General features: G+C 35.5%; 1 protein-coding gene across 1 annotated transcript in view; it reads left to right on the top strand.

The window, feature by feature from the left end:
* Positions 1-18,153, top strand: part of MIPOL1 (mirror-image polydactyly 1) — a 508,657-nt gene that overhangs the window by 193,583 nt on the left and 296,921 nt on the right. The window contains exons 11-12 of the mRNA XM_036752890.1: positions 4,943-4,976; positions 5,236-5,406. Of these exons, the coding sequence (XP_036608785.1) occupies positions 4,943-4,976; positions 5,236-5,406 (205 nt within the window). The remainder of the gene's footprint in view (positions 1-4,942; positions 4,977-5,235; positions 5,407-18,153) is intronic.

Raw genomic sequence — 18,153 nt, 5'->3', positions numbered from 1 at the left:
ACAAGTTCTGTCATTTGTGCTCCCCTTATTGTGGCTTTTATGTGTCTGGTGCTGCTCTTGTTCATTATCAATACTTTACATCATAAGACCCACTATGAACTGCAAAGTTTGACCATCACAAACCACATGGAACAGGTGATTGTTCAGATCTGGACTCAGTCTTTCTGAATGAAAGAAGTGAAGTCTGGGACATGTAGTCTTCATTCTCTTCCTTATTTAATTACTCTTTCAAGGGACTAGATGTTAATTTATTTCCCTTTTTATTTTCTTTTGCTTTATTTTGGCTATGTTCCTGGTTTACTTTTGTTTATTTATTTTTCTACCTTTTAGTTCTGCCTCTTTCAGGCCTCTTGAGTACCCAAGATTAGGGTTTTCCAGTGGGGTCCTTAAAGCCATATAAGTGGTAGAAGGCCTTCTAGAACATCTTTAGGACCTTGCTGCTAAGGGAAGAGATATTGCAAAAGAGTTGCTTGATATGTAGACTAGGCCATTTCTTTCCCTAAAAGGCAAGGAAGTTTTATCTGAGACTTTGTTGGCCCAGGAGGCTAAAAGAAGCCATGTAGCCATTAACATGGATTCCTGACTTCTTAAGGATATGAAATATGCTATGGAGTCATTGTCCTTAAGATTTGGTGGATTGTCCCATGTCTATGTTGACCAAACACATTTCCTTATGAAGATGATAGGAACTGTATGTCCTCAGTTCAAGTGCTGTATCCTTATTGACTCTTCTTTTCATGTTGTGGCTAAATAAACATCCTTTTATTAAGTATGACTCATTTACATAACCAGCCTATTTTAGGTCTGGTCTATGGAATGTGGGTTGGTGGGAATATGGAATAAGGATATTGGAAATCTGGGCAAGAGAAGGAGAAGAAAGAGAGGCAGTAGGAGAAGGACAAAGGGGAGAGTGAGAGAGAGAGAGAGAAATAGATGGGATCAGGAGGACACTTAGGAAAGTTAATCTTGACAAGGAGACCAAACTGTGTAGCATGTCCCTTGCCAGGGGGTCATAAGGCCCTCTGAGGGGTAGAGTAGTGACTAAAAATTATTGTATATTTTTAAGTTAAACTTCCACAAGAATACATCCACTGTTTTCAACGAAAACAAAGTTCAAGATCAATAAGAAAGGAGACTTAACTGGGTGAATTTACTCTCACTGACAATGAATGCAGGGCCATTTTATTTAATATTGTATGCATAAAAAAGGTCAAAATTTTGTTGATGCAAAGTATGGGTGCATTTTGGCACAGTAGCTATCAGTTACCACAAGTTCATAAGACAAAGTAGTTGTGATGTTATTCTGCTTGCTCCATTTGAACATGAGGTATAGACTGAAACAATCCTTCCGTTGAAGATAAAAGTACCGTATTTAATTTCCTCAACATCGTTCTTTTTGGTGAGTGCCATATAATAAGCTAGTTTCCTCCAAACTGGTAACTTAAAAAAATAACTCAATAATAGGTATAATTGTTTGAACTTTTCAACAATTAAATTTAATTTTTTTGTTATCTCTGATTTTTAACAGGTGAAAAAATATACTTTTATGATGAATAATATATAACCAATTTGAGAAAAAAAAATTCGCTGGAGCACTGTAAATAATACAAGCATCCGCAATACGTCAATTTAAGTAGCAGAAGTACAGAAACACAAAGTAAAATACCAAAATTCAGAAAATACAATCCACTTGTAATTATCATTTGGATTCACAAGTGCCATTATTGATCAAAAGGAAAGACAGTTACATTCACTTCGTCTTGATGCTTTAGCTGCAGATAGCAAGAAGCTTTGAAATGGCATCTTGAAAAGGTATATGCAGAATATACTGGCAAGTCAAGGAAATTTTTCTAGGGAAAATAAGATATTTTCCATACTAAAAAAACCACTGCTTTCCTCCCAGGTCTATGCAACATAAAAATAATTTTTTAAGTCTTCTTGTTATTGTTGAGTTGTTCAGGCTTGACTAATTTTTTGTGACCTCCATAGACTGTATTGTGTGTGGGGTTTTCTTGGCAAAGATACTGGAATGATTTGCCATTCCCTTCTCCAATAGATTAAGACCAACAGGGTTAAGTGATTTGCCCAGGATCACACAGCTAGTAAGAATCTCAGGCCAGATTTGAACTCAGGTCTTCCTGACTCCAGGCCCAGTGCCCTATCTAGCTGCCTCCTTAGAGCAATGTTTAAGAAATTGCTAATTGTAATAACCATAATTTGCCAGGAAAAACATTGCCGATACTTGAAGTTATTGATATGGTTGAAATGATGCTTGTTGAATCATATGCAAAGCAACTTTCAGTGGTTCCACTTACAGATAATATGGAAGGAAGGAAAGTCTACCATATGGGAAGACTTTTGTAATCAGTTAAGAAACTTAACTCTTCCTATTTGGCATTAAACATGGAGAAGGTAGCAGAGATAGTTGTAAATATTCAATTGGTTGTACAATATGTTTGGAATTGACATTAGGAAAGATTCATTGCCTTGAAAACCTATTGATAGCAATTCCATATCAAGAGAAAATTTTAATATATTTGATAGATTTTTAAACAAAAATCATATGTTGGAGAATTATATTGGGCTCTGTAGGGATAGAACTCAGGTGATACCAGGATTATATATAAAAATGTGACATCCTTCCCCACCATTCACTTCAGACATATTGTATTCTTCATAGGCAATAGCTTATCAAAAAATATGAGTGAAGAACTAAATTATTTTGTCACATTGTTACCAAAATAACTTTATTTTTTAAAAAGTCAGTAAAAAGGAAGGCTCTTTGAAAAATTGTGTGTTGGCATGAGGAAACGCGTAGAAAAATTCTATGTTATTGTGAAATACTGGCTTTATTGTGCCAATGTATGTTGAAGGACATTTGAATTGAAAGAATATAGTACTGTTTTGCATAGTTATTATCATAAATATGAAGCAAATTCATTCAATAACAAAAAATATCCTGTTGCAACTTGAATATTAGCAAATGTTTTTGAAAATTTCAGCACCTTAAATGCAAGGCCCTCAAATTCATACTCTAATCCAGAGAAGCAAAGTGACTAAATTTATGGTAAAAGTTAGATCTGTGATTAATACATAAGATAATGTTTTTTGTTCCCAAATTTGGCAATGCCTACCCTACCTACAACTAAATAGAGTAAAGGGGAGGAAATAAACATTGATAAAGCCCCTGTTATGTCCTGGGCACTGTGCTAAGCACTTTATAATTATCTCATTCTAACAACATCCTTTGGAGGTAGGTTCTGTTATTATCCCTATTTTGTAGTTTGGGAAACTGAGGCAAAATGAGGTTAACTGACAGGATCACACAGCTAGTAGATGTCTGAGGCCCGAATTGAATTCGGGTCTTCTGATTCAAGGCCCAACACTTTATCTACTGCACCATTTTGCTGCTGAAGACATATCTAGTAGTCATCCATCTGCAGAAATAATTCTTATTTCATTTCAAAGTCATAATTATTTCTAAATTCCACTAAATAAGGAACCCATTTACCATGTCCAAATGTTAGTTTCATCTTAGTACATTTGAGCAAGTTAGTTAGTAGTGTCATCTTCTGATAGTCTATTCAAAAATAGCTTATGAAATTGAAATGGTAATGAATTGTTGAGTTTTTTGTTGAATTTTGTCTGTGGGTGAATAGTGTTCTGGTTTATCCAACAAATGAATACATGTTTTACAAATTTGTTATCTTATTTTGTCTGAAACAGGATTTCTTGATTTAGTTAGTTGCAGAGACAAAACACTAATTTCAATAAATGATTGAAAAAGAATTGCAAGTAGCAATGTAATCTTTATGCCCAAAAACCAAATCAACCTATTACATTAATATTATATGATTAGCATTTTCTAATTATAAATGTGAAAATTTACAGGACTTTATTAATAAATGCTTCTGTGAATTATATTTCTTGTATTGTAAGATTTGTTATATGATTTAAAATAAATTATTAATTAAAAAACCCAAATCTGATAAAAAGGAATTATTTGCCTAGATTTTTATATGAAAAGTATAGGAAAGTGTGACAATTTTTTTTGTAATAAAGGAGACATTAAGTTTGGAAACTACTGTTTTATCCCATTCACCATTTTTCCCTTCACCTGAATTCTTTTGTTTGTGTTGTGAGAAATCTGTTCTTGAGAGCATTCAATCCCCTTTGATCTGATTTGTCCTCTAAAATCTTAGTCCATGGATTCCTTTTCAAATAAATTGTTGTTTAGCCACATTTCCCCCTTTCTGTACTTGAGCAGTTTTTTTTAAACCAAGAATTCATTGGTCAGGATGGCTATTTCAAAGGAAAACTTGTGTATATAGGAAACCAGTTTGCCTTTTATAACTTTATGTAATTCTTTCAGTGTGATGATATAGGGGGGAAAAGCATAGTGTTAGTTATCTCTGATGATAGAGATCTTTCAGCCTTCTTTGAGCTTTACATTTTATTTATTTGTTTTTAACAAAAAGAATCTCATAGGAGGTTTTCAGGTAAAATTTTTGAGAGAACATTATTAAACTTGACAATAAAAACATTACTTTGTTTTATTTGAGGTGTCCAAAAAGAAAGAGAAAAGGAATACAGTTTCTAGAAAAAAAAATGACAAGTCCAGGAATAAATATAATGATGAGTTCCAGTGCTTCTATCGCTGGGGAACTTTCTTCATCTAAGCACATATGAACAATTGATCCTTGTAGTCATATATAGTAGTAAACATTAATAACTTAACAGTCTGAAGTCAGTGCTGAAGATATGGAGCATTATTGAAAGATGAAGTCGAGCAGGTGGCACTTTAATATGTTCAGTGTTATGGTTGACTCTAAAGACTAGTCGAATGAAATTACTTGAGGTTCTAAAGATTTAAAAAGCGAACTCATTTTGCTGCACTAAGGAAATGCTACTGATCAGGCTTTCTGTGTTCCTTTTTTTCTAGGCTAGAAAATATTAACCCTGAAGAAAATGACATGGTAAGCCATTCTCTGAGGAGATTTCTTGATGTCAGTCGTATATCTTAGAGGCTTAAGTTCAATTGAGTGGGTTTCAAGAACTAAGAAGTGGGAAAAAGAAGAATTGACACACTAATAATGTACATCTTTGCTGCAATATGAAAATTCAATAACTTCACTCCGTCAATTTACCATTCACATGTGCCTATTAATTAAAACCCTATATTAAATAAAATATATTAAAACTTCATGTAGGACTAACATATAATGCTGTTGGTAGACATTACAGGAATTACTGAACAGAATAAACAATGCAGACACGGGGAGAGCTATCCAGAGTAATGGAGCTATAATTATGGATCGAATATACAAGACCAAGGAATGTAAAGAGAAAATAACTACTGAAGAAATGAATGCAGTGATAGAAGAACGTGATGCTGCTTTGTATAAGGTGAGTTTCTGTTTATCTGGAAAAAGTTTATAATAATTTCCTCCCTCTTTAATAGAAAGAAAAGAATCATTTGAAAATCAAATCAATTTTGTTTTTGAACAACTTTGAAATTTTCAGATAACTTTTGTTTATGCAACGGACATACTATATTTATATCCCTCCTCTTCGTTAGTCTATTTCCTACCCTTTTTTTTCTATGCTAAATGTATATACTAGTTTATAAGCAATAGGTATGGTCTAAAAACAATTGCTTCTTATTTGGTCACCAAAATTGTGAGTAATGTTCAGCTACTTTTGCATAGTTGGTTCAGGATGAAAATGTGGTTAGTAAGTATTTTTAGAAGACTAGCCATATAAATGGCTCTTAATATAAAAAAAAGCCCTCCAGATATTTTATTGGTCTATGTTAAAAAATGTTCTAAGCATATCTTTAGAACATATATATGTATAGCTATCATTTATCCATCCACCTGTCTTCTATCTAGCTACTTCTCTTTCTTTCTATCTGTCTGTCCATCTGTCTATTGGCAGCATGATATAATGAATACAGTGCTGGACTTAGAGTCAGGAAAACCTGACCTGAAGTGGATTCAAATCTTAATGCAGACACTTACTAGCTGTGTGACCCCAAACACATTGTTTAACCTCTCTTGACCTCATTTCTTATCTATAAGGTAGGGATGGGGGCTGGACTACATAGCCTCTAAGGCCCCTCTTGGCACTAAATCTCGGCTGTTTTGATTTGCTAATTCACTTTACTTGTGGGGAAAGTATGTTTGATTTAATAGTTCAAAAATGAAGAAAAAAATTTAAGAAGATAATTCTATTACTTTCTATTACATACAAGACCTACAGTTGACTAGGATATGATGAGAAGGGCTTCTCAGAATATCTTTTAAGTACTTTCAAAGAAGATAAGAATCACCTATAATAAGCAAATCCATTGTTGCAGTAGATCAGTGATCTCTGAAGCATCAAAGAGAACCTGAACAATACTACAGTAGCAGAGAAGGGAAATTTCCTTACTTTCACAGAACAAAGAAAATGGAGGCTTGAAGCTGTTAAATTTAACTTTGATTCTTAGTGAAATTCTGGAAGATATTATTACAAGGTTGTTTAGAGAACATCTGAAAAAGTAAGAAATAATCACAAAGCTTTAATCATATTCATGGCTTCATTAAGAACAGGTCATGCTAGGCCAAAATAATTTCTTTTTTTTATATTAGGGTTTTTAGTTTAGTAGGTTTGGAAAATGCCGTATATGGAATTAGTTAGACTTTAGCAAAGCATTTAATAAAGCTTATTGCACTATTCTTGTTGATAAGATGGTGAAATGTGGACTTGACAATAGTATAGTTAAGATTATTTGGAACTGGTTGAATAATTGGACCCAAAGTGCAATCATTACTGGTTGCATGCAAACATAGAAGTTCTCTAGTGGAGTGTCCCAGTCATCTATTTGTCCCTGTACTTTTTAACATTTTTAATAATATCTTTCATAAAAACTTACCAGTGATAGCCAAATGTTGGGATTCAATTAGATCTTGACAGGCTACAATGTGAAGCCAACTCTTTTAATATAAAATTTAATAGGGTTAAATGTGAAGTCTTACATTTGGGTTCAAAAAATCAGCTTCTCAAGTATAAGATGAAGGGGTTGGATAAGATAGAAGCTTGTCTGATAAAAGGTCTAGAGCTGGAGTTCTTATTGTGTGTGTATGTGTCATCATGGATCCTTTAGCTATCTGGTGAAACTTATGGACCCCTGCTCAGAATAAGGTTTTTAAGCGCATAAAATAAAAATAAGCATTACAAAAGAAACCAATTATACTGAAATAAAAATGTAATTTTTTTTCCTCTCCAAGGATCCAGAAACTGCTGCAGAGGTTTTAAGTGGATTGTAAGCTCAATATAAATAGTTTCTTGCGGTAGTAAAAAAGCTATTGTTATAATCTTCATTAAGATGGCATAGTATTAGGGCAGCTAGGTGGCACAGTGAGTAGAACATTGGCCCTGGAGTCAGGAGGACCTGAGTTCAAATCCGGCCTCCAACACTTGACATACTAGCTGTGTGACCTTGGGCAAGTCACTTAACCCCAATTGCCCTGCTGAGCCCCCTCAAAAAAAAAGATGGCATAGTATTGAGGCCTAGGGAAGTGACAGGTGACAGTCCTTTTGAGAACTGTGCCCTAGTCAGGCCATACTTGGAATATTGTGTTCTGCTGGGTACAGCATTTTAGGAAGACTTTTTTTTTTTCAAGTTGGAGAGCACATAGCTGGGAATAATAAGGATAGCGAAGAACTTAGAGTTCATACTATGATTCTGAAGGAGCTGAAGAAGAGAATACTTATGGGAACCATGTTAACTGTATTTGAAGGAAAGTCCTGTAGAAAGAGACTGTTCTTCTTTGTGGCTTTGTAGCTCCAGAGGGCAAAATTAGGAGCAATGAGTCCAAAGAGGCAAACATAGGTTTAATATAATAAAGGGGATAGAAATAAGGACTGGGCTTGTTATTTCAGTGTTATCTGGATTTTCGATGGTGAAACTCCCTCTACCAATGATAATCAGCACTTTCTCTGCAACTTATGGACCTTAAAGAGTTCCCAGTGCACTGAGGCATTAAGCGATTTAACTAGAATCACAGCTAACGTATGTTAGAAGTAGCTCTTGAATCCAGGGCTTTCTGGCTCTGAAGGTGTCTCTCTATCCACTGCACCACACTAGCTCTTATATTAAAAAAAATTATATTAAAAAGCTTTCTAATGATTAAAGCTCTCCATCTAATAACAAACTGCCGTAAAGCAGAGGCTGAATGAAAAATTGTTAGGTATATTGTAGACAGGATTCCTGTTGATGTGGTTTCTACTAAAAGTTCTCTCTGAAGTCCTTTCTCTCAGATTCTTTGATTCAGTGAATGCAAATTATAATGCTAAATTTGAACTATAAAGAAAATTACCCTTCACTCTTAGGTAGGGGAAACATTTCCCTCATTGATGCTGTTGATGTGCTTAGGGAACTCCTTTCTGAATATGATGAGAAGGCATACTTCATCACTGCCATTATTACTTGTTGCTGACTCCTTAGGGAACTTCAATGCAGTGATATATAGCTGTTATATAGTAGTTATAAAACCTTTTTCAATTCCATTAATGTAGTTGAATGCATAAAGACTTCAAGTACAAATTTATGGAACTTCTCTCTGAGAAATCTTTTTTTTTTTCAATTCATTTTACTATTTGTCAACATTAATAATGTTATTATTTATCAAGGTGACTACCAGTATCCAACAAATATTGATTATATGCTTAGTGTGCAAAGACAGTTTTCTAGGCACTGTAGAGACTTAGAAATATAAAGGGGAGGAGACATGTAAATAATACAAAGTATAATATGAACCGATAATAATATGAAGTGTGATGATAGTTCGGAGAAGGGAAACATATGTGGTTGAGGGGACTGTGAAATGCTTCGTGGATAAAATGAATTTGGTTCCTCAGTTAAAATAAAATGTAATATCGTATTCCAAGCCCTTCGATCTCTTAATGTAGAAGCTGCCAGATCTTGGGTTATTCTGATTGGGTTTCCACAATACTCAAATTGTTTCTTTCTGGCTGCTTGCAATATTTTCTCCTTGATCTGGGAGCTCTGGAATTTGGTGACAATATTCCTGGGAGATTTATTTTTGGGATCTATTTGAGGAGGCAATCGATGGATTCTTTCAGTTTCTATTTTGCCCTATGGCTCTAGAATATCAGGGCAGTTCTCCTTGATAATTTCTTGAAAGATGATATCTAGGCTCTTTTTTTGATCATAGCTTTCAGGTAGTCCAACAATTTTTAAGTTATCTCTGCTGGATCTATTTTCCAGGTCAGTGGTTTTTCCAATGAGATATTTTACATTGTCTTCCATTTTTTCATTCCTTTGGTTCTGTTTTATAATATCTTGATTTCTCATAAAGTCACTAGCTTCCACTTGCTCCAATCTAATTTTTAAAGTAGTATTTTCTTCAGTGGTCTTTTGGACCTCCTTTTCCATTTGGCTAATTCTGCCTTTCAGGGCATTCTTCTCCTCATTGGCTTTTTGGAGCTCTTTTGCCATTTGAGTTAGTCTGTTTTTTAAGGTGTTGTTTTCTTCAGTGTATTTTTCAGTATTTTTTTGGGTCTCCTTTAGCAAGTCATTGACTTGTTTTTCATGGTTTTCTCACATCCTTCTCATTTCTCTTCCCAATTTTTCCTCTACTTCTCTAACTTGCTTTTCAAACTCCTTTTCGAGCTCTTCCATGGCCTGGGACCAGTTCATGTTTTTCTTGGAGGTTTCTGTTGTAGGCTCTTTGACTTTATTAATTTCTTCTGTCTGTATGTTTTGGTCTTCTTTGTCACCAAAGAAAGAATGCAAAGTCTGAGACTGAATCTCGGTGTGTTTTCGCTGCCTGGCCATATTCCCAGCCAACTAACTTGACCTTTGAGTTTTTCAGTGGGGCATGACTGTTTGTAGACTAGAGAGTTCTATGTTCCACGTTTGGGGGGGAGGTGCCAACTCTGCCACACCAGCACTGCCCCAAGATACCCCAACCCGAACTGGGCTTAGATCTTCGGCAGGCTGTGCACCCCTGCTCTGATCCGCCACTTAATTCCTCCCACCAGGTGGGCCTGGAGCAGGAAGCAGCAACAGCTGCCCCACCTCCGCTGCCCCCGGGGCTGGAAGCCGAACCGGGAACTCCTTCCACTCCTGCAGCTTTTCCCACTAACCTTCTCAGCAGTCCTTGGTGTTTGTGGGTTGAGAAGTCTCGTAACTGCTGCAGCTCACTGATTCAGGGTGCTAGGGCATGCTCTGCCCGGTTGCTGGTCTTGTTGGTCCATGCCGCTCAGGCTGGGCTCTGCTCCACTCCGTTCCCAGCTCCCAGCTCCGTGTGGGATAGACCTCACCCAGAGACCATCCAGGCTGTCCTGGGCTGGAGCCCTGCTTCCCTCTGCTGTTTTGTGGGTTCTGCCGTTCTAGAATTGGTTCAGAGCCATTTTTTATAAGTTTTTGGAGGGACTCGGTACAGAGCTCACATTATTCCCTGCTTACCAGCCGCCATCTTGGCTCCCTAATAGGATGTTCTAAGACAAGGAGGCCCCAGGTGGTAAGGGAAATTGCAGAATGTGACAACAGTCGGTATGATTTTTGAATCCATAAAGTTGAGTACAGGGCCTGGAGGCTAATGGAGGCAAACTAGGCTTGCCCCTTCAATAAATGGAGGATCCTGTAGTAACTCACCAGTAGTTGAAGGGAGGTATTGGTCATACAGGTCAGGCCAGAGGGTTGGTAGAAAGTGCTAAGGTGAGAAATTTGATTACCGTTTGATTTGTATTTTGTTTTTGATTACTAAATTTATAACAAAAAATTTAAAGCAAGCAAAAAATTCAACAGACGTTGCTTTAACATGTAGAGCATTAAAAAACAAACAAACAAACAAACAAAAAAAACCAACTAAGCCTTGACCTCTTTTTCCTCTCCTATTTCCAGAGTTATTAGAGGAGTCTTAATCTGTGTTAAACTTGTCAAAAAGGGCACTTAACCCATTTTGCTTGCAAATTGGTACTTCTTCCTAAATACTCTGTTGCCCTTCATAATACTACAATTTTTTCTGATTTCAAAGGATTTGAAATTTTCATTATCTACAAGGTTGGTTCTGTCCTTTGAAACTGTTGAAGTATGTCTACTAGAAACTAATCTGCATGAGCACAGAGACTGTGTTTTGTCTCATTTTTCCTTTGCCTAAAACTATAGGATTAATAATTATTTACTGATTGTGAAAAAAAATTAGTTTGTATATATCCATAACAGGTAAAAATTTATATGGGCCCTAAATTGGTCATTAATAATTTTGAACAGGGAAGAAACTTACTATCCCTCCCTAGTAAGAAGGAAATCTTATCTTGTGTTCATATATGCAATTAAGTGATTCTAATGATCTTTCCCAATTTCCTCATAGTTAGTTTACAAAATAGGCTTTAGGTAAACAAAAACTAAAAGGTACTTTAAAAGTTTCTACAATTTTACTTATTTTATAAGTTTCTTTGTTTTATAAATAAATGTTTTCTTTCATATTCTCTGTATTGACTATGATTATACTAAATTATAGCTTTAGAAACACAGGGGTCTGCTTTGTAAAATAATAAAATCATCTCCATGACTTAAACAAATAAGAAGCAGGAAGAGCTAAAAGATATATGCATCTAGATTATTCTTCCACATTAGACGTGTCTTTATCGAAAAGATTCAATAAATTTGAAAATGAACATTGCCTGTGTCAAGGCTGCATCTCATCTTCTGTGATAATGCTTTTACATTTGCATACAACTTTGTCTAATTGCTACTTGACTCATCTGTCATAATGCTAAGCTCAGGGCTCACACAGATCAAATTTTCAAACCACTTTCTAGAATTTAAATATTTGATTTCAAAACTTTGGATGGAAAGAGGAGTAGAAATGCTTTGTATTTTTTATTAATAACTTATTTCATAATACTCCCATGGAAGAAATTGCCAAAGTGCATATTAACACATTTTTAGGAATTTCCAGTCTATTTTGAACATATGCAAGTTGATAAAAGTTGTAGTAATTTTGTAGGTATGGTAAGACCATTATTTTTAAATCCTACCTATTAAATAAAATTTCATAAAGCATAGTTAATTCTATATTTCCACCAGCATGTACTTGCAAAATTTTAGTTAGATGTCTAAATCATGGAAGTGACTGATTCACGCTTACCATGATTTATTTTTTTTTTAATTCTGAACAATATGTAGAAAAACATAGTCATTTTATCAAATCTTAGATAAAGTCCATTATAAGAATGTGACTTTATGCATAGTGTTTGTTGAGGACTAACCCTGTCTTAGACCACTCTCCTGGTAGTTTAGATCTAAGTCTATACCAGAAGAAGGACATTTAGAGCAGGGAAGAGATGTCCATCTAAGGCATACTTTTTTTATATTGGTGTTGGTCATCTTGTTGGTCTCTGGTCAGATGCCTATGTAAGGAGCTCCAGCTCTACCAGGAAGCTATATCAAATACAGCCTGAACCTTAATCCTCTGAATTACTTAAGAGTTGAGGGCAGTTTGAATATCTTTTAAAGAAAAACTAACCTGGCTTCTGTGGGATAGGGCCTTAGGAAAAACTAACCCTTCTTTTCTCAATGACTGCTAGGTCTTATACTGACAACAATGTGTAAGCACTCCATCAGTTCCAGATTGCAATAAATAAAAGATTATACTGGGACTTCCTTCTCTCCTGAGACCTTTGTCTCTGCTAACTCTGCTGCAGCTGGGGTCCTGGGTACTGCCTGCTACTACTCACAGGGGCTAGCCCAAGCATTGCCATTGGTGCTGCTAGATCACTTTATACTTTTATTGAGAAGAAATGACTTCCTCAATTCTAGGCTGATTTGTGTAGTAGCTTTTCAAAACGTTAAATAATTTATTCCTCTTATGAAAATTTGGAGCACTACCATGATGGCATAATGAGGATGCTTTGTTTGTGTGCTTTTTAGATTTGACAAACCAGAGTCAAGATGGCAAAGAAGAAGTAGGGATCTGCTTGAGCTGTCCCCCACACCAAACCCCTCAAAATACCTGTAAAAATGTCCCTTAACAAATTCTAGAGCATCAGAAGCCACAAAATGACAGAGCGAAACAGATTTCTAGCCTAAGACAATCTGGAAGGCCAACAGGGTCTGTTGCACCACGCTGGAAGCGGAGCGCAGCCCAGTGTGGGACATGCCAGCACAGACTGGGCTGGAGTAGGCCTCAGGGCACTGAATCACTGACAGTTTTCTAGACTTCTCAACCCCCAAACTCCAAAGACAGCTTTGATGGTCAGTGGGAAAGGTCTCTCACCTGGGTGAGAGAGGAGTGTGGTCTGGCCCCAGCCTCAGCCTTAGCCCCACCCCCAGGGTGGTGGCAGCCACTGGCACAGAGGCAGCCCCTTCTGGAGCTCTTGACCTACAGACAGTGTGGAATGAAGTAGCTGATCTGGATTGCGATCCTGGGTGATGGTCCTGGGGCAAAGAGAAGGGCTGGTGTGACAGAACTTGTGGCTGCTGTGGAGAGGGAATCCTCCTCACAGTTCCAAGGCAGAAAAGAGTGCTTGTGGTTGTGCACAGGCCAGGAGAGGAATAAACACCTCTCCCTTGATCATACCACTTTGGAAGAACTAAAAATTTACAGGTCCCTAGAAATATCTCTAAAAATAGCTGCACGAAACGCCTGAAGCTTGGGGCAATATATCCTCTACTTAACAAAGAGCTCAAAAGTCAAGTAATTGTCTGGGAAAGTCAGCAAACAGAGGAGAAAAAATTAGACTATGGAAGGTTACTTTCTTCGTGAAAAGGTATTTTCTTACATCCTTGCAGACAAGGAAGATCAAAGGATACAACTAGAGGAAGAAAACAAAATCAAAGCTCCTATGTCCAAAGCCTCCAAGAAAAATATGAAATGGTCTCAGGCCAGGGAAGAGCTCAAAAAGGATTTTGAAAATCAAGTAAGAGAAGTAGAGGAAAAATTGGGAAGGAAAATGAAAGCAATGCAAGAAAATCATGAAAAACGAGTCAACAACTTGCTAAAGGAGACCCCCAAAAAAGCTGAAGAAAAAAATATCTTTAAAAATAGACTAACCCAAATGGCAAAAGAGGTCCAAAAAGCCAATGAGGAGAAGAATGCCCTTAGCCAAATGGAAAAGGAAGTCCGAAAGATCACTGAAGAAAATAATTCCTTAAAAATTAGAATAGAGCAAATGGAAGCTAATGACTTTATGAGAAATCAAGAAATTATAAAACGAAATCCAAAGAATGAAAAAATAGGAGACAATTTGAAATGTCTTATTGGAAAGACAACTGACCTGGAAAAAAGATATAGGAGAGATAATTTAAAAATTGTCGAACTACCTGAAAACCACAATCAATAAAAGAGCCTAGACATCATCTTTCAAGAAATTATCAAGGAAAACTGCCTTAATATTCTAGAACCAGAATGTAAAATAGAAATTGAAAGAATCCACTGATTGCCTCTTGAAAGAGATCCCAAAAAGAAAACTCCTAGGAATATTATAGCCAAATTCCATAGTTCCCAGGTCAAGGAAAAAATATTGCAAGCAGCCAGAAAGAAACAATTCTAATATTGTAGAAACAGAATTAGGATAACACAAGATTTAGCAGCTTCTACACTAAAGGATGGAGGGCGGGGTTTGTAATATGACATTCCAGGTATCAATGGAGGTAGGATTAAAACCAAGAATCACCTGCCCAGCAAAACTGAGTATAATACTTCAGAGTAAAAAATGAAATTTCAATGAAATAGTGGACTTCTAAGCATTCTTGTTGAAACAACCAGAACTGAATAGAAAATTTGACTTTCAAATACAAGAATCAAGAGAAACATGAAAAGGTAAACAGGAAAGAGAAATCATAAGGGACTCATTAATGTTGAACTATTTACATTCCTACATGGAAAGATCATATTTGTAACTCATGAGACTTTTCTCAGTATTAAAGTACTTAGAGGGAATACACACACATATGTGTGTATATATATACACACACACATATATATAATATGTATGTGTATATGTGTGTATGTATATATTATATAGTGTGTATATATAATGTGTGTGTGTATACATATGTGTGTATGTATGTATATATACATATATACATATACATGTACATATACATATGTGTGTGTGTGTATATATATATGTATATATATATATATGTATATATATATGTATATATATATATATATATATATATATATATATATATATATATATATATATATATATATATATATATATATATAGACAGAGAGCACACAGTGAGCTGAATATGAAGGGATGATACCTAAAAAATGAAATTAAGGAATGAGAGGAATGTACTGGGAGAAAAAGAAAGGGAGAGGTAGAATGTAGTAAATCATCTCACATAAAAGATGGAAGAAAGAGCTTTTACAATGGAGGGGAAGAGGGGGAATGTGAGAGGGAATAAGTGAGCCTTATTCTCATTGGATTTGGCTGATGGAGGGAATAACATACATACTCAATTGGGTATGCGGGGAAGGGGATAATGGAAGGGAGGGCAAATCGGGGGAAGGGCTAATCAGAAGCAAACACTTTTGTGGAGGGACAGGTCAAAGGAGAGAATAGAATAAATGGAGAGTGGGATAGATAGAGGGAAATATAGTTAGTCTTTCACATGACTGTTTTGGAAGTGTTTTGTGTGACTATACATGTATAACCTATGTTGAATTGCTTACTTTCTCAATGAGGGTGGGTGGGGAGGCAGGAAGGGAGAGAATGTGGAACTCAGAACTTTAAAAATGAATGTTAAAAATTGTTTTTACATGCCACTGGAAAATAAGATATACAGGCAGTGGAGTATAGAAATCTAGTTTGCCCTACAGAAAATGGAAGGGAAGCAGATAAGAGAATGGGGGTGAGGGAGTGACAGAAGAGAGGGCAGATTGGAGGAAGAGGTAATCGAATGCACACGAAACTGGGGTGGGGGGAGGGGAGAGATGGGGAGAAAATTTGGAATCCAAAATCTTGTGGAAGTGAATGTTGAAAACAGAAAATAAATAAATGTTTGACAAATTAGAAAATTTAAAAGTATTTGACAAACTATCCTTTTATCCAGGAGGTTATCCAGATAGGAGAAAAGACATACAGACATCTTTTGTTTCATCAACAGAAGTTGGTATTTATATGGTTTTCAGTAAACCAAAATAGTATCCTCTAATTTTGAGGTAGGATCATCTTCATCTCTTATTGTCACAGTACCTCGAACACTATACTGAATCAGAAGATATGGATTCTATTCCTGGATAAGTTACTACATGTAAGACTTTAGGCAAGACTGTTCTACCTTTTAGCAAATACTTTGCATTTTAGCAGATCCCTGGTCACCCTACACTAGTTAGGGCTGTAGTGATGGTTGTTTGGTAATCTTTTCTTTGTCCAAGCAAATTCATCTAGGCCTACTTATTGTGCATAAATGTGCACATATTCATTATACATAAAGATGCACACATTTATTCAACTCCCATTAGATATACAGTGTCATACTGTGTTTTGGGGGTACGTATATGAAGAGAATAACTGGTTGTTATAACACATATTGTTACTTTAGGCCTATATATAATTTGAGTTTTCTTTCTCCTGTAAGTTTAAAGATTTGACCAGCTTCCATTTGTATTTTAAAATGTTTGAGGAACACATGTTCCATAAGAAAACAAAATAAATATACAAGCATTAAACTAATTGAAAATTTGTTGAGATTAAAATATTTATGCTGGTAAAGAAAGCATTCAAATCTACATAAATCACCAGCATTTCTATATATTACTAACAAAGCCCAAAAGCAAGAGATAGAAAGAGAAATTCTATTTAAAGTTACTGTAGATATTATAAAATATTTGGGAGGCCGTCTGCCAAAACAAACCCAGACACTATATGAACACAATTATAAAACACTTTTCACACAAATAGTCAGATCTAAACAATTGGAAAAAAATCAGTTGCTCAAGCTAAGATAATAAAAATGACAATTTTATCTAAATTAATTTAGTTATGTAGTGCCATATCAATCAAAGTACCAAAAATTATTTTATAGAAACTAGAAAAATAATAAAAAAATTCCTCTGGAAGAACAAAAGGTCCAGAATATCAAGAGAATAAATGAAAAGAAATGCAAGGGAAGGTGGCCTAGCCATACCAGATCTTAAATCGTATTATAAAGCTGCAATCATTGAAGCTACTTGGTGCTGGCTAAGAAATAGAGTGATGGATCAGTGGAATAACTTAGGTACACAAGAAACAGTTGTCAATGATTGTAGTAATCTACTGTTTAATAAACCCAAAGACCCAAGCTTCTGAGACAATAACTCATAATTTGACAAAAACTGCTGGGAAAACTAGAAAATAGTATGGAAGAAACTGGGGCATACACCAATATCTTACTCCACATACCAAAATAAAGTCAAAATGGATACATAATTTAGATATAAAGGCTGATAGTATAAACAGACTGGGAGAGCAAGGAATAGTTTACCTGCTAGATTTACGGAGAACTGAAGAATTTATGAATAACCAAGAGACAGAGAATATTATGAATACAAAATGGATAATTTTGATTACATTAAATTGAAAAGTTTTTGCACTAACAAAGCCATTGCAACCCAAGATTAGGAGGGAAGCAGTAAACTGGGAAAGAATTTTTACAATTAGTATCTCTGAAAAAGGCCTCATTTCTAAAATATAAAGAGAACTGAGTCAAATTTATAAAAATATAAGTCATTCCCTATTTGATAAATTGTCAAAGCATATGAACAGGCAGTTTTCAGATGAAGAAATTAAAGCTCTCTGTAGTCATATGAAAAAATGCTCTAAATCACTGTTGATTAGAGAAATACAAATCAAAACAACTCTTAGGTACCACATCACACCTATCAGATTAGCTAACATGACAAAACAGGAAAATGAGAAATGCTGGAGAAGATGTGGGAAAATTGGAACACTAATGCATTGTTGGTGGAGCTGTGAACTGATTCAACCATTTTGGAGAGCAATTTGGAACTATGCCCAAAGAGCAATACCACTTCTAGGCTGTATCCCAAAGAGATCATACAAATGGGAAATGGACCCACATGTACAAAATTATAATAGCTCTTTTTATAGCAGCCAAGAATTGGAAATTGAGGGGATGTC

This window comes from Trichosurus vulpecula, chromosome 3 (assembly GCF_011100635.1).
Source record: "Trichosurus vulpecula isolate mTriVul1 chromosome 3, mTriVul1.pri, whole genome shotgun sequence".
Classification (NCBI taxonomy): domain Eukaryota; kingdom Metazoa; phylum Chordata; class Mammalia; order Diprotodontia; family Phalangeridae; genus Trichosurus; species Trichosurus vulpecula.
This window is presented reverse-complemented; position numbering and strand designations above follow the sequence as displayed.